The sequence below is a fragment of the Colletes latitarsis genome, chromosome 3 (genome assembly GCF_051014445.1).
Source record: "Colletes latitarsis isolate SP2378_abdomen chromosome 3, iyColLati1, whole genome shotgun sequence".
NCBI lineage: Eukaryota > Metazoa > Arthropoda > Insecta > Hymenoptera > Colletidae > Colletes > Colletes latitarsis.
In genome coordinates, this window is record NC_135136.1 from 35899989 (window position 1) to 35924844 (window position 24856).

General features: G+C 37.9%; 1 protein-coding gene across 4 annotated transcripts in view; it reads left to right on the forward strand.

The window, feature by feature from the left end:
* LOC143340232 (uncharacterized) overlaps positions 1-24856 on the forward strand; it is a 150646-nt gene that overhangs the window by 102376 nt on the left and 23414 nt on the right. For all 4 annotated transcript variants that reach the window (XM_076761939.1, XM_076761936.1, XM_076761938.1 and 1 more), the window contains exons 16-17: positions 1250-1355; positions 14366-14547. In XM_076761939.1, the coding sequence (XP_076618054.1) occupies positions 1250-1355; positions 14366-14547 (288 nt within the window). The remainder of the gene's footprint in view (positions 1-1249; positions 1356-14365; positions 14548-24856) is intronic.

A 24856-nucleotide genomic window follows, 5' to 3' on the forward strand; every position in this document is an offset into this window, starting at 1 on the left:
ATCATTTGGTACCTGTGATTAGCATAACTATACGTTAATACGTAATTGCCTAATCATATTATTTTATCGTCTATGTAATTTATAAATTGTTTCCTGAGAAACTTCTTTTTGACGCGTACGTAATGAAAACTAAACTAAATTTCATATAAACAACTGGAATTTTTCTCCATTTTCACCTTTTACAATTTTTAAAATTTATAATAATTATTTTCAAGCATTCTAGGGGTTCCCGAATATCTTCGGGATCCCGTACACTGCTGATATATTACTATAGCTGTACATATACATTGCGTAGGTTAATTGAAAATAATAAATTAGTGCCCAATGACGTTTGCTTGCATGTTTATCGTTGCTTTGTCTGAATCTCGCTTTCACAGATTGTATCAACGTATCACCGAGATAAATACTGATTGGAGTTAGTATTTATGTCTCTGACTTGGCACGTTGACTCAGAAACAACGTTGAAGTCGATGTATAAAATACAATAATGGTACTCCAGGCTGTGAATCTTGTTCAGTGAATTGAAATGTTTTCTTATTTTCATTGGTTTTGAGTGTTGAAATAATAGAAATCAGGTTTGTACTAAATGAATATAATTTTTATCGTTTTCAATGCATGGTGAAAAATGAAAGTTCAAAAAGTGAGAAGTTGGCGAATGATTAATTTTTGATGGCCTAAATTCTCGAAGTAATAGACTGCATGAAATATATTTAAACATCAAAATTGAATTTATAACGCTGTATATAACGTTAACACTTGGTAAGGATATTGCTATACAGTCTATTTTTAGAAGTGTGCATGTGCATGCAATGAAAAACTAAGAGTATGAATACATGCTGTTATAGAGTGATTTATATTTTCAGTCTAAAAACAACAAATTATTAATGTAAAGATAGGTATATTCTTTGTAAACTAGCTTAATAAATATGATTTTCCAAGAATACTTTTAACTTCGATAAATAAGAAACAAAATTCCCATATTTTCTATAACTTAGCAGGTTTGTAAATGTAGCATGTTTTGGAAAAAATTGTATTCTAAATTGAGAATAAGAAATTATCATTTGAGATATTTGGATATTTCAAATATGAAAAGTTACTTTGATAATATAGAAATTGAATAATTTCTTGTTCGATTGTACACAAAAAGATTTCTATGGGCTTTGTTGGTACCGCATGCTTGCTGAAAAAAACACGTATGTAGCTTGGTGTGTTCTACTCCCCATCTCTGACTTACTTTTTTCTGTTGTAGACCGAAGTCGAGTGTGCGTGTAGAGAGAATCTGAGGTGTCTTCACGCGCTATTGGAGTCCGTGAGCAATTCATTCCGAAGCGAAAAATATGTGAAACAAGTTCGTGGTGAGTACAACAAACAAATACAACGTCGAACACTTTCTATATCGCTGTCGTACATAACCGCCGTATTAGTTACTGCTCTTAGCGGACTTGTCTTTCTGCTTCTCTCCTAATTTTTTTTGGAATCAAAACTCTTCGACTCCGTATTTAATATCCCATAAAGGGAGGCAATCGGAGCGGGAAAGTATTCTATCATCCCGATCGTGCGATGTTTCGATTATTTTTTCAACGCTTTCGTTGAAATCCTTACCGAACAAATTCACGATGCTTTCATCTAAACACTAAAACCAGCTTTGTTTTCGAACGTTACTTTTACGCTGATGCAAACGTCGTTTGGGTTCTTTTTTTTTATTTAAATATCGAGGAGACGTTGCAGTAGATAATTGCGAATGAAAAGTATTAATATTCGATCAAAAGTGGCGTCAGTTTTCGAAACTACGAAAGATATTTGAGGAATGTTAATTAAATCGTATTTCCCCGTTAACTTATGCGACACTTTATAGTAACCTTAAGAGTGGTAACAAAAATCCTATTCGTTTAGTATTTAGATTTCTAAGCCCGATAAAGTTAAACGACGTTTCAGACACCGACGTGTAAATACTTGTGTAAGTTACTTATAAAGACTGATATGCAAGTATTAGCATATGGAATATGCATTTTTGCTTTCAACGTACTTCATAAGCCGTACTCTTGAGAAATGTATGCATTTGAAATCGTTTACAATGTATAGTAAATCTTCTATCGTTCTTTAATATGTAAATTGTAAATGTTAAGTGAATAAAATTTTCTGATTAAGATTTATATATTCGTGCCACATTTGCAGTTGCAAGTGTATGCACGTTCAAATTCTAATGCATACATCGAATGTTACAAATTCGACAATTAGAAATTCGAAAGTAATGGCTTAAGCACAAGAGGAACGTGTATTATACAATACTTTTTAGAGATTAAATATAATATTAAGTGCATGTATAAATTTGCCTGAATCGTGAACTGATTATTTGCATGCTCGGTAATTAATTAATTTTGCACATCGATGTCTATTTTCGTCGAATATTATGTCCTTGACGAGCAATGAAAATTTAAATGCATTTATCGTATGTGATATAACATTATTTTTGAATCAATTAAAAGGACAATTTTACTTCGTAACGTTAAATTATTTATCGAAGAAGGAACCGTTCGATAAAATGTTAAGTAACGGATTTTCTTAAGAAATTTATTATTTCATGTGTTGCCTTTGCGCTAATTCTATTATTATATTAATTAATGCAAGGGGAACGCGATCTCGACGCGATACGCTTTGTTCGAGTTTGATATTCAATTTTTTTTAATATCACACGTTTACAGTATTTTAATTAATGCCTTTCTTATTATCTTTATTTTGTTGCAACGCGATTGCAACGAACCTTTAGAGTATTTTCATTTTTAGTTTACCTTTGTACACGTTCATTGTAATTATTATGTAATAAATACTACTGTGTTGTGGCTTTTTATTAATTATTCTCGTGTTTATTTTTTCACCCGTAGAGAATATAATTTTGTCGACGAACCGTAGTATTTAAATATTCGCGTAGTATCATTATTCGATTATTATATTTGTCCTCTTTTAAAATTGATTTAAAATCGTACAATAATCCTTTTCGTCGCGAACGTAATTATCGGTGCTAATTATTTGCGAATAATTTCGAATAAAATCATCGCAGAAATCTCTGTCGACTGCGTTCAATTAGTTTAACCGCATCGAGCGCATCGTTATATTAAATATAAGACGCTTGAATACTATTACAACTATAGTTGCCTTTTTTCTTTTACAGCATTTATCTGCCTGCAGCATGAAATTTGTTTTAAAGCTAGCTATTTTCTTCATTTTTGCACCGCGTACCTAAATACTGCATCATAAGCACGAAAAATAATTATTTCTGAAGCACGAAAGTTTGCTTAGAAAATTTTTAAGACTCCTAAATACTGTTTGTAATCAATTCACGTTGAGACTGATAGAAAAATCGAATTTTAATGCATTCAACAACAAAGAGGACTCTGTTAAAAATACGTGCCCTCTCCATAAATCTAACACCAATAATTGGAGACCGTAACGGAACAAAAATAATCGAAAAATTGATGAAATTAAAAGATGCAAATATAAAAAAGCAAACGTGATAGTTTTCTGTGATATTTTGGAAATTTTTCTGCTTTCGAGCTCTCTTGCTTGACCATTCGTCGAACGTCCGGTAAATGTTCCGTGGACTTCCGTCGAAGTCAACGAACCATTATCGCAGCGTGAATCAAACGCTTCTTGTGGAGAAACACGGGGAACGGTCTCCCAGTTTCTTCGAACGCATCGATCGCGATCGGTAATCCGGACGTTGCTCGAACGCGTGCTGTGTGGGTGCCTCGCACGTGGGTGGACACGCTCCTCGCGAGTGCATCGAGGTGCACCTTGGAGTCTCACCTTATATGAAGCATCGGTCGACGGAGCCGCACGAACCGATACTCGGTCGTTCCCGTCTCCGTCGTCGTGATTTGCACCAGAATCGTCCGCTACGAACGCGTGTTCTCGCTCAGTAGCCAGTTTCCCTCCCGGCGAGCCTAGCCGACGACGTTCGAATCCCCCAACAGCTGATCCCACGAGCCGCCACGCGTGCCAGTTGACGTTTAGACGAGCCCACGTTCGAACAACACGTCAGTAAAGTGAGATTAACCGTGTTAAACCGTACGGGCTCAGTGGTCCAAGTGTTTGTGTACCGTCGGTGATCAGCAATACAAAAGGAAAAGACTACCAGAGCTCCCAGACCCCTCCAATTGTTCCAACGTTAGTTGATATAGGTAGCAATAGTTTGTACGAAAGTGTCTCGAAATAGATCCCTTACTTTCTATCATCCCTTTTTGAGCACTTTTATATCCGTCTTTCAAGTGCATGTATTGCACAAACCAGTAGAGATTGTCCTCGAGTGTCTTCACAATGTGAAACGAACTCCTTCGTATTGTCCATGAAATATATGCATAACTTGTGTATGTTCCTTTCCAAGAATTCTGATCACTGGATCCCGAATTCTAAGATCCACAGGAGCTATAAAGTTTGCTTTGCCCATAAAGTGCATTTCTGAAATGAAATCTTGCCCGTCGAAAATTGTTCAGTAAATCTGAATTAATTCCAAAGCAGACTAACGAAGCCAGACTTTCGATAAACGTGGTAACAGTCGGTCAAGTTTAACGTGGAGGATTGTTGCAACTCGAAGTTGGAAGTGTCCTGTGACTGTTTTTCGTGTTTGAGACGATCGTGCGCTCGTATGAACGCAAATCGAATCGCCAGTTAGCGGGACTATCGGGTTCGAGAGGAAATTAAGAAGTTAAGGAACTGTTGATCGTGGTTCGCGATGATGTTTGCAAAACCGGACAGCACTGTCGGGAAAGACGCACCGGATACCTGTTACGTGTACCAGGAGATTATCGCGAAGAATCTGCCGGATGATGCCTGTACGTAAGCTTCCGTATGCGTTGAACTCTCCGCCCGTAAATCCTTCGCTGAAATGGAGAACGTTTTGTTCGAACGTCAAGACAACGAATAAATCCAATTACAGCAATTTATTCGTCGCGTTTATTCGAGCAGTTTTATTTTTATCCTATTTTATTCCACGGTTCAGATTCCAATTTTTGTCTTACGAGTAACAGGACGAACAGTTGCTTATATTTTATTCGTTGTTCAAAATTTTTATTTAAGAAAATTATCTCTTGACTGTATTTTAAATAATTGTATTTTATTTTACGCGTGCTTTGAGTTAGCGAATTATCAAAAATTGTGTAACAAAGGTAGCGTTTATTTGGTCGAATAGTTAAATTTATGTTTGTAAAATATTTTGTTCTATATAATAAACACTCAAATATAGAGTTTGAAGTTTGTAATTAAACGGCGTGTACTCGTGAAATCGAGCACAGCTTATTACTCGAGAATTTAAAAGTATGCTGGCGATTGTTTCTCTGGAATATGTTTCTCATAGAAATGTTCTTAGCATTGCTCGACCTAAATTAAAATCGTTGACCTAACCCACACCTGAATCGAAATAATTCTGTTATTTACAATTACCTGTTCGACCGTTGTTTTGTTACTTTTGCGTCACGAATTTCCGCTCAGGTTTTAGGAACTCGTGCATAAGTGTGTCTATATTTGGTAATTGCATCAGTGGGCCGTGATATTATGTAATTGTTATGCTTTTAGAATCGTGTTGAATTATGCAATGCGTATAAATCGCCAAGCTTGCCTATTACAGCGCGGCAGAAGTCGTTTTAATCGACCAATTTTCATACGAAAAATTATCAACACGAAAATATCACAGCTATTAATGAACGAGGCAACGAATAGTTTGCAATATTTTCGTAATTCGTGTAAATCGCCGTGTACCAATTTCTATGAAGTTACGTTGGCGAATTTTTCGTTCAGATTTTTATCGTTCAATTTCGCGCAGTTTTGTTTTTACTGGCACGGAACGCTATTTTGCGTTTCGGAGCGGCAATGTTTGCTCAGAGTCTGACATCATCCCGGAAGATATAACCCGGTATTCTTCTGCGACTGTGTTCCGTTACCTGTCAAATCAATGATCATTTCATCCATAATAGGATCGCTTCAAATGCGACCACTCCCTTTGAAACGAAAACTTTTCCTCGTTATTTAATACTAAAATAAACAATTAGATAAATACCTGATTTTATCCGTCAATTTCACAGGTGTTCGACAAAACGTTTTAATCGTTTGTAAATATATTCATCTTGAAGTATTCGTGACGCACAAATTTGTATAATCATTTCTTTAATTCGACAAAATCAAGGTAGAAATCTGATTAGCTGTTTTAGAATTATTATGGTATTTAATTTACAAAAGTATTTTTGTGACTTTTTGCACGTTTGAAGAAACTGTTAAATATTTCAAGGGACGTGACAAAAGCAGGTGGAGCGTTGGCGAAACTAAAACCACGCAGAATGAGAATTGCATGACGCGATCACTTCGAATAACATGTATCGATGATCCACGTCTGTATTTACTAGTCAAGTATTGAAACCTGATTGGAATCTTTAAAAACAAAAGTGTTTGTTGCTATTACCAAACAGTGTATTCGAATACCTTACGAGTATTAATGAAGTAATAATAGTTGCAAATATTTTCAGTAATTCATATATTTCTTTAACAAGTAAAATCGAGCAAGATTAACGTAGCTATAGTTCACTGTACCGGGAGCATTTTGCGTTTATTTTGTCTTTCCTTTCGCTGAAGTTGCACAATAAAGAAAACTCGATAAGACGCATAAATATTTATAGATTCAGATAAGAATATTATCATTTCGAATGAAACGTATGATCACGATTCAAATAGTTATTTATGCTTGCTAATAGACGGTCTATATATTACGACTTCGTTGATTTCATGCAAATTATTAATCGAGAAATTTATGCAGTTGATGCGAATATCAATTTCTCGAGGCACCGTACGCTTTATTTTCTGTTTATAACTGCCAGAATTGTGTGCCAGTGGAGCATAAATTCGAGGTTAATTTTGTTGCTGGTATCGTTCTGGCGTATTCCAATTTTATTATAAAAATCTGTCAGTTTGTATTTTTATCGTGCTATATGTTTTCAAAACTATCAACTTCTTGCTTGTAACCGGAAAATATGAAAGTAAAGAACCGCTAACGGCTACAGAATTGATGAAAAGTAAAGTGGGTCGAGTAATTTCTTTCTAGTTCAAACTCATCAACGTGCCAAGATTTATTAATAGTAACGCACCTGCCAATACACTCTATTGGAAGAACAGAAGCAATAAAATCGTAAACATTTTCTCGATGCATTAATCTCTTCAGGAATGTGGATACACGTTGGTGTAAGTTTTTTAAAAATTGTTTTAAGTATAGTTTACTCGAAGTAAAATAATTCATTCCTGAAGAGGTTAACGATTTCTCTGCAAATATTACAAGGTGATTGAGAAGTTTCTTCTTGTTATTAATGTTCTTTGTTTCTTCCGTGTCACGGTATATCAGGATAAATGTCCCGTTAAATTTACATTTTTTCACCCGATGGAAAAGCAACAGAGCTCCGTTACGAATGCAGAATTCAGTAGAAATCCCAAGAAAACTGTTACACTGTTGTCTGTGCGATTGGTACGATAGAAACTTTGGTATGCGATTGATTAATGGGCATGCATTCGTTCTCGCGTTAACGTTGACCTGTTTAGACGCTCATAACGCTTGTAAAATAGGAAGGTCTTTGAAATTCATGCACTCAATTGCATTATTAATCTCTCACGCGACTAAATTAATCGATTTGTTTGTCTCAGGGTGAAAGAAGATAGTAGTAAACAGCAATCTTTTATCAAGAAACATGAAAAGAAAATTGCTAAGGAAGAAAGCTTCGAAATAGGATTTAAACGAATATTATACAAAATACACAAAATTATACACTAGAATAAAAAGATTATTCGCCAGAAAATAAAATCAAACTACTTGAAAAAATTTATAAAAAATTAATCTTAATCTTTCGAGTGAAAATTACGATAAATTTTATTCGAAACGAAGTGTCGGAAGAGAAACTTTTATTTTACTGCGAGGAATCACCCTCTTGCTAGGTTGTACAACGAATAACGGAACGTTCTGTATATGAGCACGCGAGTTATGTAAATTATGGCACTAACGCGTCGTAGATCGGAACGAAAGTACGGAGGATAGATTTGACACGTTGGTGGATAACAAGGTAACGAATAAATTACTTTCTGACGAGAACTCGTGGTATCGGTGCAGGGATTGAGACGTGCTCCGTTGTATCGTACACGAATTTCGAAATGTTTTTCAGGTGGGCGTTAATTAATCATTAAGACGACGGCGTATCTATGCTACGGAACGCGATACCTCGTTTCTCGTTACTTATTTTCTAACGTGATAAATGACAGACACGCTCGGAGAAAGTAGTAATAATATATTGGTGCGAACGATCGTGATTCTATCGATGAGAAGAGGGCAATAAATTCAGTTACAGTTTCCGTTAACGGCCAGCTCGGTATCCCCTGGCACCGATTACTATGAACCGTTCGCGAGCATTATATGTCGCGAGACTTTCTTCGTTTTACGTTCAATTTTCTAACAATGAAATACACAGGACACTGATTTCAATTTTATTACTCAAACTCGAGAAATTTCCACGTCTGAAATATTATCTCTATTATTTAAAAATTATTTTTATTATTAGGTTCGACACTTTTCGCGATCTCATGTTTTTCGAAATTTCAGAATAGTCGATGCCTTTTTAAATAGAAATATTTTTATCGTCACTTTATAGCTGAGATCAAGATGATCTATAACACGACCTCTGCGTTATATATATCATCGATACTCGAATAAAAATAGGCGTAGATAACCCAGAATCGACTGTCGGTTGCAACTTGAACGATGTTTTAGTTTCCAAGCTATTTTGAATATGTTTATACTTGAATTCGTAATCAAACTCTCAAGTAACAAAACTACGGTCAGTTTCAGTTTCTGTTCCCAATAAAATAATACGGTAACGGAGTCGCTCGTTCGTGCGATGTAATTCTACTTTAAAATTATATTACGGATTCTGTATTCAACAGTCGTTGCTTTGTCGAGGATACGGCGGTTAGGTTTGCCCGGTAGTCCTCGGGGAAGACAAAAGGATAGCTGCAGGAAGAGCCAGCACTGGCTACCAATTTCTGCTCTACTGAACGCAATCGTTCGACCGTGATAACGCAGAACGTATATTACATATAATACATGATACGTCTTGCCGTAGCCGTGGCAATTATTTTGCACATTCTCCATCATTTCCTGTAGGTCAGTGTGAAATTCATTGCTTTCCGTCGACACTGTTTTCCAGCGTGTCTCGTTTCTTTTGTGCACGTGTAAACCATGTTCGTGTTCCTGTCCTTTGAAACGTCCATTAATGACCATGCTGTCGTAATGATCCGTTAGGTAGACGTATAATTCAGGCGATCACGGTTCGCAAGAAGCTTACGAGAGCTATATTTTTAACCAGACGAATTGTCCAACGACAACAGAATCGATAAAACAAGTTCAGATACTCGTAACCAACGAAACATCTTTAATTTCTTCCGTAAATTCTATTAAGTAACAGTGATAAATCTATATTTTGTTCACATCCTGTATGCAAATTTTAAATGAAATTATCTCGATTTCTATTTACTCGGAGTATGTTGCGCTTGTCACGATAAAAGTGTTAGGAGAAGTTGTTCGAAAAATGAATATTCCATTGGGTTATTTGTTTCTACGATCACCGGTGAAACTGAATATGACAACCAGCTTCAATTGCGTGCAACGTCTTGTGTAACCTTACGCGTAATTGCTGTCGTACAAATGGAAAAGCTAAAGTCTTACTATGACTAGTTTAATTCGTATCTTCTGTATGCAAGTTAGTAACATAATTTCCTGTGGATTAGCGTGAAATTTATTGCTTTCCGTCGATGCTGGTTTTCGAGACTCGTCGTTTCTTTTATGCTCGTGTAAAACGTGTTCCTCTCCTTTGAAGCATCCGTCGATGATCGTGTAGCTGTTACGATCCATTGCTGAACGCATGATTCAGACGATCACGGTCGATGGGAAATTTAAATACTATTTCGATCCAGTGAAAAGTGATATACTCGAAGAAACAACAAATTAAAAATATTTTGAAGGCACGTCCATGTCAATTTGTTATACCAGAATTCAGGGATTAAATTATGGTTGAAAAGAATAATAAAAGCACAGTAATTTTTTACTCGATTTAAAAATTTAGTTTCCATTTATTTAAACACGCGAGGATTTTTTTATATTAGATATTTGGTCACATAAAATGGCGAGTAGGCTCACGAAGGTTTCTTTGTTTCCGTCGAACGGTAGACCACGACCCATTTTTCTGCCCCCCCTTGAAGATTTCACTCATCGACTATAGTTCGCCACGCAGCGGTTTTTACGACCCACCCATTGCAAAGTGAAAGTTTTGTTTTCTGAGAAAACCGTGAAAAAGTCGAAGTACCGTTTCTTTCTTCAACCTAGAAATTCTTTTCACGCTTCTATTTTATGGCCGAACGATTCGCGGAACGATCATTTCGATCGAATGCCACTTGAACAGAGTGTCTTGTTTTCCTCCAGCATTCGATATAGTAAATAAACGATTTTTTAAGTATGGTAGATGTCATGGTAAACATTGAGGGATCTGGTAGAGAAAACGCAGACGAAACTTCAATGTCGAACGTGGATGGAAAAGCGCAGATGGCCTTCGAGTTATTTTTGTTGCTATCGTCACGGATGTTAACGAATGAGATTAGATGATTCTCTTTGGATCTTTGCCGATGAGTGCGTTAGTATTCTCCGAGCCATGACTTCGTTACCTTCACGCGACAGTAACTGCGTTATAACATTTGAATTCGTAGAGTAGGTTCTTCTTTTAAAGACGAGAAGATTAAAGTAACTTTATTTCGAAGGTGGATAATGATTCTCAATTTTTAATTTCTAACTACAAAATGGACTTGTGTCCTCCATTTCGTATAGGATTAAATCCTTGCTTTATTCTTTCTTGCTATTAAACGGCTTATCCTACTTTCTTTAAACGTTTGACTTTGGATTCGTTCAACTTGCTACTCATTTTGTCCTTTTCTTTTTTATCTCTTCTCAACCGTTACTTCCACATTCTTTGAACCGAGCGCAATTTCCTCCAAGCTTGTCTTATTATTTCTTGTCTCGTTGCACTATTAGAGTGCCTGAGATGGTCAACCTTCTCAGATGAATTTCAGTGAAAATTGTAGTCTGAATTATAGAAAATTATATTTCACTTCAAAGACGAATTTCGAATAAAATTCTAGCATCTCTGATACATCAGAACTATAGACAAAGCCCTGACTGACCAATGGAAATTCCGAAAAATCAGTTAAATGTAAAATGTAAAATAAAAGTGTATAATATATACAAATTTTAATATCAAATTTTCTTTTTTAAACAAATCGATTATATATGTAATTTCTCTCGTTAATACTCGGTAAAATATACTTTATTATTTACCTGAATATAAGATATTACTAAAAAGGTAAACAAGAGCAATACGCGTCCAAATAGTCATTGTAAATCGAATTGTGTAATTGAGATTAGATTTAGAAACTGCACTTTGTTTTCATCCATACGCTTTATCTGCTTCTATTACATTTCTCAAACGAATGTTTACTTTACACGTGCAATATAACAAACGTTGTGCAATAAAGACGTGGAACAAAAAGAAGTACAAAGAAGCTTAGAAAATGAAAGTCATATACTATCTAGAAAGCCTATTACATCGTCGACCTATGTTCCGTCTGCTTTTTGCTCGTTTTTCGGTAAATTCCACTAGCCGGTTAAATCTCGATCTACTGTTGAACGCAACACGCGTAAATCTGCTCGACTAACTGAAAGTTCTTATCGCTGGAAACGCTTATTGTTGTCTCGTTTCGTAGATCGTTACGAATTCAATGATCGTTGGTCGTTACGGTCGTTATTGAGCGATCAGTCGTTATTAATTACTGTCCGCGGTGTAGTTAATTAATCGCGATCCTGACCCCGGTACTCCTTTCTCCGTATCTATTCACTTTCTTTGAATTCTTGTTTCTGTTTACGGGACAGTAATTACTCGGTACTCGCGTTGGTCACGGCTACCATGCAGGACAGAAAGGAGAATTCGATCGGCTTTCACCGACTAACTTATCTCGCTCGCGCGAAGACGTCTTACGAATTGCACGTACTCGCGTTTAATTGAACGAAAGCTGAAATTTCTAGATAATTTATTGAACTGGTCATCGACGCTCAGGTGTTTTAAATCGATAAAATTCTGTACATTTTTACCTACCTTTAGAGTTCAATAAAGAATTTATAACACTAATTAACCCTTGAATATCTCTTCCAAGGGGTCATGAAATAAATGCAAATAATTATAAAATTGTGAAATATCTAATACACCTAGAGAAAATATCAAATTATTCGTGAAGAATTAAAAAGAAATACATTGAAACATTTCTTAACCACAAAGCTACAATAATTATTTACTCTTCGTTAACTAGGTGACATTTTACAAAATAATTTAAGTGTATCGATCTTTTCGAGTTGCATATTTTAATAGAAGCTATTCTTTAAAAATAACGAAAATAAAAATGCAAAATTAAATTGTTTCCTCCAATTTCGCCTGATTGCTAGGCGATATTAACTACTATCGGGAGTAAGAAAATACATCAACGTTGCTATAATCGACATTAATGCTCGTTCAATTCAAAATCATTAAGAACGTTCGTGTCGTGTATGAAAAACACACCGGATGCCGTGGAGAGTGTAAAAATTGCAATAACTGGTATCCCGGGGAAAGCATAAATACCGTGACATTTTTACGTCCGGTCTGGCAAACTCTTTCTGCAGAAAATTAGCGTAGAATTATCGATAAACTTCTATTCGTTGGAACTCGTATATCCATTGATCGATTTATCTCTCTATTTTTAATTCTACCAAATTAATTTGTACGCACGTGTTGTACAATTTGTTCGATCAAATTATAAATCACGATAATAAATATCGATTAAATATATATTAACTCTCTAAATATTAATTATCATTGCATCGTATAATTTTCATTTCAATCTGACCAATATTACACATTTCACGTACTTATTAAATCGCATATTAATGGTGTTCCATATCAAAATGATTTCGTGTTACACCAAAAGTGGTCACGTTAATTAATAAATATTTCAACTGAAGTAGGATCGTTTAAACCCAACAGCTTTATATAAGATTTCAATTTCACATAAAATCGTCCAAGCAAAAATTGTTGCCACGTTTTGTTCGCGACGTTTAAAATTATACTAATGAAATTCAATTTCGTACCTCGTTGCACGCGAATATGAAATTAAATTTCACGAAACGAGAGTCTTTTCAATTGGAACTGACAGTTGGAAACGGTGTCAGTCTGCTTTTTAAATCGCTCGACAGGATTACACGCGCGTGTTTTTTAAGGGCAACATAGTTTCGAAGAAGAAAGTTCCGAAGGAAAGTATGAAACAAGAAGCAGGTCATTGAAGCCATGCGAAGCGCATATATGCGTACAGATATAAGCTGCTTGACCTTAAATGTCTGACCACTTATTCTCGCTGACATAATGACTGTCGTGTGCAAGTTGTCTGGAAACCCAGCGTCGCAAACGATGTGCAATAATAGTGATATCAGTATACGTGAGCTAAAGCAAACTCGTGTAATTGCACATAACGCTTCCGCCTGTGACGCTGCTGTATTGCACAAAGAGAGATGTAATCGGAAAATTATTAAAATCTTCGTGAAATGTTTCGATTCTTCGATGTTAACCCTCTTTTACACGAACGTTATTTCATTCTTTAAAAAAGAAATTATTCTTCGATTATTTACACGTTCGTGAATCAATTGGTACTCAAACTAAACAATAAGAGGATTTGAAACTATAAATTTTCTTGCTGATGTTTAAAAAAATTATACCATAGAGAAACCATAGATATGGTTGAAAACGTTTTGTTCTGTCTTATCATGTTTGCTATCTTTTCTCTTTAATTAAATGTGTCTACGCACGTTGAGTTATTTATTTTTATTAAACTGCCCCGTTACGTCTAACGCTCTAATTTTCTTTTACTTTCTCAGAATTCTGCGTTCTTTATTCGAAAGCGATGATCTAAACCAGTACAAATGGTGACTCTAGTAACCGAGTTGGGCTTATAGTTCTCTCGTGAAAGTAGAAAAACGAAGAGAAAAATGTTGTATACTTTCAAAAATCTTTGTTATTATCTGCTAGAACATAGCTGCAGTTTGATATTGGAATCACTTTGTATGCTTTTAACGTAATGTCTAACTTTCTATGCGCGCTTCTGTTTTCTTTCCCTGAAATTAATGGGGAAGAGTAGTTTGTAGTTTCGAAATTTCTAGTGGACGACTCGTGACGCGTGTTTTGTCCGATCAACACTGACGTTGAGCGTTTCTGTGTTTCAGGTACGATGGAGAAATGGGAGTCCCTGACGGCTAGAGTCGAGGAGACTCAAATGGCCAACGCGCTTCATCGCGAATTAACCGCTCTGCGTACAGAATTTAAAGCGGCCCACGACAGACTCTTTTCGTACGAGATCGTTCTGGAGCAGCCTCACGTGTTGGACGAGCGGATTAACCGAATTACGGTAAGAATCTCATATTTCTATGGCTGCGTTATAGACTACACAAAGTGCTACGACCTTTACACTCATTATTTTATAACTGAAAAGACACTCTAACTTTTGTTACAGTATCTTTAGCGCGAATATAATCGAGGTCTTTATTCGTGCAAGTTGATCTCCACAAGCTGCTTCACTTTAAATCTTCCCAGGAATCTTAAAGTGTTCAGAATTTCACTTATAATAGAGCAATTGAGTTTTTCAGCAATGAGAAATTTTTCGACGAAATTAAAAAATTTCAAATCATTCTGGAAAAATTATTTCTAGTTGCAGGGGTCAATTACAATTATTTTTGGTGAATAGACATACCCCCGAATTCCTACGCAGTTTCGAGAAAAAAAATCTTTACCGAAAATACAATGTCTGACCATACCGTTGATTGATTCCACTGAAATTTCATGCGAATCTTTAAAACGTTGTAACTCCTGAACGGATTGGACGATTTTAACGTTTAAAAAAGCAAACTATGCGTATTTTGGGGGAGAATATGTACAAATCACAAAAATATTCGAAAAGTTGGCCCTTGACCCCGTAAAGTTAGAAAAACCCCATAAAAGTGGTCCAATTTTCAAACAACCATAACTTCTACAATAGTGAATATATTTCAATGAAACTTTTTTCTGAAGTAGAGCTCATGGGTACCTACAAAAAAGTATTAGACAACTTTTCTGTAGAGCGTTAAACAAAATTACTAAAAATCGAAAACGAATTATTAAGAAAAATCGATAAGAGGTAAGTGCTGAAATTTTTCAGGGAAAGTAAAAAATTTCAAATCATTATGAAAAAATTATTTTTGGGTTTGGGTGTCAATTACAATTATTTTTGGTGAATACACATATCCAAAGAGCCCCAGAAAAATGGACCGAAAAAATATCTTTTATGTAAGATCTACTCGTATATCTCGTCTGAGCTGTTGTGTAGTCTCGATCGCGTCGGTAACGTGTTCTCAGTCGATACTGTAGACAGTGAATCCCTCGACGATACGAATTCTAACTACATCGATCGCCGCCGCGCATCGCTTTCCTGATCCCCTTCACTGTAGATGGCGACGATGTTATCCTATTGCTTGTGTCGGAACACGAGCGATGCAAATAAACAATTAAATCGTTTAACTATTGCTTTTAATTTTCATTCTCTGGAATAAATTCTTAGAAAACTGAAGAATAATTTTGTTTTAACAAATAGTGCAACTAGTATCGTTTATATAGAAGTTCAGCTGTTATAGTCTTGTGGTGAAGGATATATAGTCTAATTTATACAAACAGTTTTCAACACTCGATTTAGATATTTTAAATATTTCAGAATCTTTATTTGATCATTTTTCACTGTACTTGACCTACCAGAACGTGAGGTATTGATAGAGAAATTCATGCACCCTGTTTTCGAGTTTGCACAGGGTTCCTACTTTTCTGGAAATAATCCAAAATTGTGTCTTCCGTGTTAGATAGTTCTTTATTTATGAGACATCACGCGTAAAGTTTTCAACTTGTACGAGCATTTGTTAAAAGAACGCGTTCGAAAGCGACGGTTTCTGACATGAAATAGTACGGGTCATAGTCGACCCAGCCTGGTCGGTCGAAAAGCACCCCTAACTGCTAGCTGGGGCAACGTAAAAGTTGGAAAGTCGCGGGAAGATCGAGCCCAAGGAGGGGCGAGAGGAAAGTAGGCGAAATAGAAGGAACCCCGAGCCGCGGGGGCAGCGCAGGGGAGCGTCGAAGCTCGGAAGAGGTGGAGGCGGCGAAAGACGCGGAGGAAGAGGAGTATAAAGAGAGCGAGAGGGGCAGTCAGGAGGCAAGGATAGAGGCAGAGAGTGGCGTAAAAGCGTAGTCGTGTCGCACGTACGCTCGTCTGACGGCGACGTGCCTGGCATCGCAACTCGCGACCGAACGCCGGCGAACCTAGCCAACCTAGCCAACCCCTCCGAGTTTCCACCCCCCGAGAGTCATCCCCTGCCGACCCTCTCTCAACCCTCTCCCTGGAAACCTCTGGAACACCCTCAGTCTCCTTCCTGTTTCTCTTCCTCCGCGTTCTCCATCCCCCCCGGGCACTTCCTAGTCGCCTCTTCGTCTATCAGTCATTTTCTCCGATTCTCTTCGTCCACGGACGCTTTCCTTCTCATTTTCGCCTTTAGACCGTCTTCTCCCGTCTGTACACCCCCCCTGCCCACCGTCTTCCGGCATCCGTTTGGTCGTCTTTTTCTGGCGCGCTCTTCTTTTCCTCCTCGATCGCTCGCTATCGCTCTCCCATTTCCTCCGTGCTTTTCTTCTCCCCTGTCTCTCGTTCCCCGCAGTATCCCCGACATCCCTCTCGGCCTCATTGCGAAGACCAAACACATGCTCCCTATCTATCATCAAGATGTATTAGCGTCCAACATTTGCCGGGTGAACTCGTCGCTGTGCTGCATTATGCAGGAGGCGCGCGCGAGCCCGTCTAGCCACCGAAACCCATCCCAATACGCGATGGAGGAGCACCGCCTTCTTGTTTTACATGTTTTCGCGTGCCTTAGACCGGCACCTCTCGCGAGGAAATGCGCAGCGGGTCGAGAAACGTACGCAAAGCCGGATTTTTGGGGCTCGTATGCGTCAGAATGCGTTCGAAACGAAGACTCGGTTAAGGGACCGCCATTGGATAGTTCGGGAACCAAGGGTGAACTTTCCGGGCCTGGATGGAGACTTCAGAAAGTTCGTCAGCGGCTCAGGAGGTAGCTGGTAGGGTTAGGGAGCAAGGATTGATGTCTCGTCAAAGTTGGGCTGAGGTTTGGCGATTAACACATTGGCGTAGGTGGTTGTAATGGAATCTGAAAAATGGAAGATTGATATGTGGAAACAGTTAGCTTTTTGTCAATTTATTTTAAGCCAGGATTAATGTAAACTGAGGCATTAGAGTTATTAATAAAAGTGTCTTTGTAAAAGTTGTTTGGAACAGGTGTAGGCGTCTCTAGTAAAATCTGAAAAATAAATATATGGAAACACTTAACTTCTCATCAATTTATTTTAAGATGCTACATATTAACTGAGGCATGCAAATTATTAGCAAAAATATCTTCACTATAGTTAGATACAGGGGATGTTAGGTGGTACGAGTAATTTTCCTGCAGGTGCTGTGGTTGAATGCAAGTCCTAGTGTTGTCCATTAATACTGAATTTTTCTGTTTTCCATTGAAACATTTACATCGAATGTCAGGTTGAAGGCTCGGTATTTCATGGACGTTAAGTTGATGTTAAATTGGTCTTAAGTTGAGACGATGTTGAAGACTCGAGGGATCGTACTGAGGTTGAATACGTGGAAAATTTAAAAAGCAAGGGTTGATGTTTCGTTGATCTAAGCTCCGCAGAGAGTGTCGGTAGCACGCGTGTAGGGGATTATTAAGTTTGGATTGTTGCGTCGAACACCGGAGAGAGGGTGTTATGGACTCGCTTTACGAATCAAGCACGCGAATGGGAGGATTAAGAGTGCTTTTTTTTGGCAGATCGCAGGTGTCTGGCGCGGGATTAAAATGGTAATTCAGGAAATTGAAATTTGGTTCTTTGGTACACAGGGATTTGTTCACCGAATATAAAAATTTAAAAATGTTTCCTGTACAAGATAAATTTTGTCCATCTCGTGCATATTCACTTATAAATAATTTTGCGTGTATTGGTGGAGTACCTTTTCTTTAATAAATTTTTGAAGACAGCATTTGCTTCCATAAACGTGTAATAACTGTTCGAGTAAAGGATTATAGTCGTAACTATCACAGACCGGTAAGAACACCCAGTTTATACGAGATAAGGCTATGGAATTTATGCTCGACACGTTGAATTATAGTGAAGATGCTAGCAAAGCGAGGACACTGGATAATTGAAGAGTAATCAAGGTGCAAACTAGGCCGTTATATAGTAGTTGATAGTGGATGTGTTTCTGAAATGACGCGAGTCGTGGATAATACGACCAAGAACTTTACGAGCTTTCCTCCTATATTGCAGCAATATTCCTTAAACGAGAAAGATGAGGCAAATAAAATGGTCGAGGTTGCTTATTGGTACTGGTTCATCCCTTGTAAATAATATTTATAATTATTTTAGATTTCTAAATTAATAGAGAACCACTTCTCTGTCACTTAAAATCCATGTGAAGAGACTTGGAATATGTAATTTAAAATTTGCAACAAAGGTGGACCATTATTAATTTATTTCAAAAAGAATCGTAGGGATATTCTGTCATTGTCATTTGCCCTCAATCATAAAAGAAATTTGGAATATGTAACTTAGAACTTGCAACAAAAATGGACCATAATTAATTTAAAAAGAATCGTAGGGAATGTCTGATCGACATTTGCCCTCTATCGTAAAAGAAACGATGTTTGCCAAGATTAGGGTGACACGCGCGAAGGGTTAAATTAGAGGGAAAATTGTACGAGTAAAATTTCGTCGAACGATCCGTGTCCGGCGTGTTTGGAGGCGTCGACGTCGCGTATTTGGGATGCACGACGCGGGTCGAAAAGCGCGACGGAATGAGCGAGTGCAGAGCGCGGCGCGCGAATCAGAATGGAATGCTCCGCGTGTATTATGCATTCGTAAACAGGCTTCAATCGAGCCCAGTTGCACACCGTTGCGGACTACCGTGCGACGGCTGGCGCATGTCGCGACTCGACGGGGCGCGTCGCGTCGCCCGCCGCCGATTACGTTATTGCGTAATTCCAAACGAAACGCGTCGGGTGACTCGCGTTTTGATATTCCGCTCATTAGCGATCGTTCGCACTTAAACGTCGCGTGATTCGACTACGGGATTAAGCGTGACCAGAGCAGAACCGTGAGAAAACTATTTTCGTCTAGGAGCTTGCGCGACATTGGCATCCGACGCGGTAGGCCGACGCGGTTTTCAAATTTTTTACGCGTCGACCTTCTAGGATCGCATTCTAGGCCTCTAGGCGTCGAAAAGTGCTATTTTCTGCGTGGACGTAGAATCACGTTACCACTGGTATTATGGAGGATTGAATTAAAAATTTTGTATGACTGCTATTGATACTAAGATAACATTCTGGATCATATTCTTCAAAAGAAAATTGACATTTCGAGAGGAATTAAAAATTCTTAAAAATTGGGTTGGTCTACTATGGGAATATACCAGAATTTTAATTTATAACACAGGTCTGAATTATCAAAATTATTAAATATTTATATTAGTTTAGTGAGAATATTCCAGAATTTAAGACGAAAATTAAGAATATCAATTTCTTGACTGAGGCTTCGATAAAAAGTTATTAAAAAATTAATTTTTAAAATTTTAAATCATCCACTGAAAAATTATTTTCGGTTACGGGGGTCAATTACAATCATTTTTTGTCATTAGACATACCCTCGAAATCCTACTCACTTTCGAGACAAAAATTCGAGGTGTGAAATTTTTCGGCAAAATAAAAAAATTTCAAATCATTCTAAAAAAATTATTTTTGGTTGCAGGGATCAATTACAATCATTTTTGGTCATTACACATACCCCCGAAATCCTACGCAGTTTCGAGAAAAAAATTCCTTACCGAAAATCTAATTTCTGGCCAGAAATGTCTGCCCGAATTTTCATCCAATTCTTTAAAACGTCATAACTTCTGAACAGATTGGACGATTTTAACGTTTAAAAAAGCAAACTACGCGTATTTTGATGGAGAATATGTACAAATCGCAAAAATATTCGAAAAGTTGGTCCTTGACCCCGCAAAATGAGAAAAACCCCATAAAAATGGTATAATTTTCAAACCGCCATAACTCCTACAATAGTGAATATATTTCAATGAAACTTTTTTCTGAAGTAGAGCTCATGGGTACCTACAAAAAAGTATTAGACAACTTTTCTGTAGGACGTCAAACAAAATTACTAAAAATGAAAAAGGAATTTTTAAGAAAAATCGACAGGGGGTAGGTGCCTAAATTTTTCGACGAAAATGAAAAGTTTCAAATTGTTCTAAAAAAATTATTTTCAGTCACGGGGATCAATTACAATAATTTTTGGTCATTATACATACCCCTACGTACTTTCCAGAAAAAAATTCTTTACCGAAAATATACTGTGCGGCCAGAAATGTTTCTATAACTTCTTAACAAAGCCTCGATCAACAAATTAGTATCCTTGATTTTCGTCTTATTTTGGCCTCTAGAATCTCCCATTAAAATTTTTCCCAGGGGTGTACCAGTTCGAAACACTGAGATTTTGAAAAGCTTTGGTGGATTTTTAGCTATTATATCAAGGTATATGTGTAAGCAAAAATTGCTCATAGAAAAACAAATATATTGTTCTTCATTATATAGTTACCCAATATGCAAAAAAAGTACTCAAATCAATACCGAAGTTTTAAAAAAATGATTCGATAAAATTCTAAACTGACAGGAGTGTATGTGTCGAGCTGACGCAAAGACGATTGTTGGGTGTGTTAGTGAGGGTAGAGCGCGGCATTGTCACAAAAGGTAGAGATCTCCGTGATCGGTCGTCGATGTGTTAAGATCGTAAACGATCCACGTAGACAGATTCGACGACGTCCGGTGGTCGTCGCGAAGCGCAGGGACCTTGTAACACGCGGCGAGGTTAATCGCGAAAGGCTTTCGGACTCGGAAGCTCGTTAGCCGATCCGGTACACCGGTGGCCAGCTATTTCGAGTGGCCGCGCGTGCCTTTATTCGGTGCGATCGTTCGGACATTACGCCGTTTTTCTTGCCTCCCGCGGCGGCCTTTAAAAAGCCCGCGCTCGCGATACGGCCGAGCAATTAAAATACTAGCGGCGGGATCCGCACGCAAGCAACCTCAGAATCACCGCGAGCAAAAAACTAATTCCCCCCAGTTCGAAAGAGGCATCGCGCGAGACGAGGATCTGAGATTTCAGCAACATTTTTGCATAACTTTTTTACTGGTCACGAAAAACCGTTCGATACGTCGTGTCGCTAGGAGCACTCGTTAACGTTCGCTACAGGGGGGCCACTACGCGAACGTTATCGAGGGAGGTCAATTATATTTGTGAGAAACTCTGAAAATATATAGAATAGAGAGAATTGTTAATACAGGGTTTAAAATTGTTTGAGAAGTTTTGATGCTCTTATTGTTAACTCAAGTTTGAAATGGAGGAAGCTGATTTGTAATGTTACGTTTTTTAACGTGTTCACCAGGGGTCTGTTTATTATTTTGCACCAAATGTTTTTAGTTCAACAGCGTTGTGTATTTCTTCTTATTTTTAAACTTTGATTGAAATTGTCCACGAAAACAATACCATATTCACAATTTCTTATAAAACTTATATTCACAGTCTCGTTAAAATTCAACCCCTATTTAGATTTATCTTCAGAATTAAGTTTCTTAGCTTCGTTCTAAAACAATCGAAAACTAGCATACCCAGAGTTCTCCATAGAATTTATATTTTCAGTCTCGTTAAAATTCAACCCCCATTTAGATTTATCTTCATAATTAATTTTTTTAGCCCCTCTACATATACGAGACAGTGAACGTGTCAAAAAACTCGATGGAGTATATTCCGAATAAAATCTGTAGAAACTTCTCGTCAGTCCCAATAGAGAAGTCGATCTTTTGGATGGATTTTGGGCTAGTGGAGGCATCCGGCGCGGCCATGTCGGTTCTGGTACCCTCGTAGTCATGCAGCGGCCGAACGGTTCGCTCTGTATACCGAATTCGAATCAATTGATTGGCTGTTGATTGGAAATTGAATTAGATCGGAATGTGCGTGTCTGCCGCCGCGAGGGGGCGTAACAGGGAAAGAGGGACAGCCCGATATCGAAGGGAGAGAACCAGAGAGAGAAAGAGGGTTTGCTCTAGAGCTGTGGAGGCATGGACGGGGGGGTCCCAAAGGGAAGGAGGCGATGTGGTGGGTGGTTGGAAGAGGGGAACGGGCACGGAGCGGCTGCTTCTGCCTCCGCAATGTGCCTGGAATATCAATGCCAACCACTTTTCGTTGCGACCGCTGTCGGACAACGGCGCAAACCGGCGTCGTTCTTTCTCCGCGTCAGGAGGGCTCTTTTCTCTGTACGCTGTACACACATCGTGGCCGCGTGCGTTCCCCGCCGACGCTTTTCACGCGTCTGACCTCTTTGATACCGTGCCCGGTATCACGCCTGTATCCGTCGTTTACTCGTGCTCGGATTTGCATAAATTATTGGCTACCGTGAAGAATATCGATTCGGGGCTTCGCGAGTGACGCGCGAACGGAGGCTGCCCGGGCGAGAACTCACTCTGGTACACCAGGATCGGAGCTTCAGGCGTTAGGCTAGCCTCTTCGTTTCGTTAGATCGCACCTTGGATATTCTAGGTTTTGGAGATCTAAAAATTGCCTTGTATGTTGACAGTTACATACAAAATTCTGTTTCTCTTTTAATTAGATAGTGCATCAATCAAATTCAACTTGGAATGCTGACAAATAATATTTACGCGTTCTGCATATTTAACCCTCTATGGGCATAATTTTTTTCTTAGATGTAAACTTGCATTTACTTCGATATTTCAGGTTGATGCTGTTAACTGTTATTGATATTGTTATTGGTTATCTCAGAAACATTACATAATTAAGACGTCATCTTGTGAAAAAATCAAAATTATTTGGTGTTATGTCTATATATTAGTTACACAAGCCTATAGAGGGTTAATAATGGAATCTGATGCTACCTCGAGTAACGATAATTATTAATTTTCTCCATCTAATTGTATCGAATCAACGGTATAGAGATTTGTAAATATTATTGGGAGTTCTTAATCTCCCACTTTAAGTAATAATTAATCATACTGTATCACATCAAACCAGCATCACGAGAAACATAAGTAGTACAAACAAAATATAGTCAGACGCTAGAATTAGAATTGCACTTATAATAGAGTAATTGAGCTTTTCAGCAATGAGAAATTTTTCGACGAAATTAAAACATTTCAAATCATTCTGGAAAAATTATTTCTAGCTGCAGGGGTCAATTACAATTATTTTTGGTGAATAGACATACCCCCGAATTCCTACGCAGTTTCGAGAAAAAAATTCTTTACCGAAAATACAATGTCTGGCCATACCGTTGATTGATTCCACTGAAATTTCATGCGAATCTTTAAAACGTTGTAACTCCTGAACGGATTGGACGATTTTAACGTTTAAAAAAGTAAACTACGCGTATTTTGATGGAGAATATGTACAAATCGCAAAAATATTCGAAAAATTGGCCCTTGACCCCGCAAAATGAGAAAAACCCCATAAAAATGGTCCAATTTTCAAACAACCATAACTCCTCCAATAGTGAATATATTTCAATGAAACTTTTTTCTGAAGTAGAGCTCATGGGTACCTACAAAAAAGTATTAGACAACATTTCTGTAGGACATCATACAAAATTATTAAAAATCAAAAACATATTTTCAAGAAAAATCGATAGGGAGTAGGTGTCTAAATTTTTCGACGAAATTGAAAAGTTTCAAATCTGTCTGAAAAAATTATTTTTGATTACAGGGGTTAATTACAATCACTTTTGGTGAATATACATACCCTCGAAATCCTACGCCCTTTCGAGGAAAAAATTCATTACCGAAAATATAATTTGTATACAATTATCAATTTTCTCATTCTAATCGTATCGAGTCAACGGTATAGAGATTTATAAATATTGTTATGAGTTTGTAATCTCCTACCTTAATTAATAATTCTCCATTCTGTATTACATAAAACCAGCATCACGAAAAACACAAGTAGTACAAACCCTAACATAGTCAGGCGCTCGGTGACGACTCCGTCTGACTTACATCTCGCTCGACTACTTAACCAGTAACTATTCTCGAGGTACAAGTCCATCTGTCGTAACGCTGAACCGAGTCGATGTTCGATTTCAGAAACTTTCAATTCGCGCGATGGTCGACGGGGAACTCGAAGGAGATCGGCGTACAATATAAATGCAAGAAGGAAACAGTAGTAAATTCCGTCGTTTCGTTTGGAGGAATTACTCCTGGAAGCACACGAAAGACGTCGGGAGACGCGATGACCGCAAGGACGAGCTTTACGAGCTCCAGCTCGAACTCTTCTTCTCGTCACGCGACGAGCGAGAGAAATGACGCGGGGGCGTACGAAGCAACGGGGAATAGAAAGAGAGGAACAGAAGCAAAGGGGGGCTCTCGTTTTCGTTCTCTTACGCCCTGCGTCGTCGTCGTAAACCCGGGTTTATTTATGCGGCCCTCGTCGGCTGCCTTCTGTAGTAGGACGACGGGGACGTGACAACGTGACGTGGTTACTCCATCGTCTGACTCGCGCTCTTACAACCCTTATAGTTCGGTTAT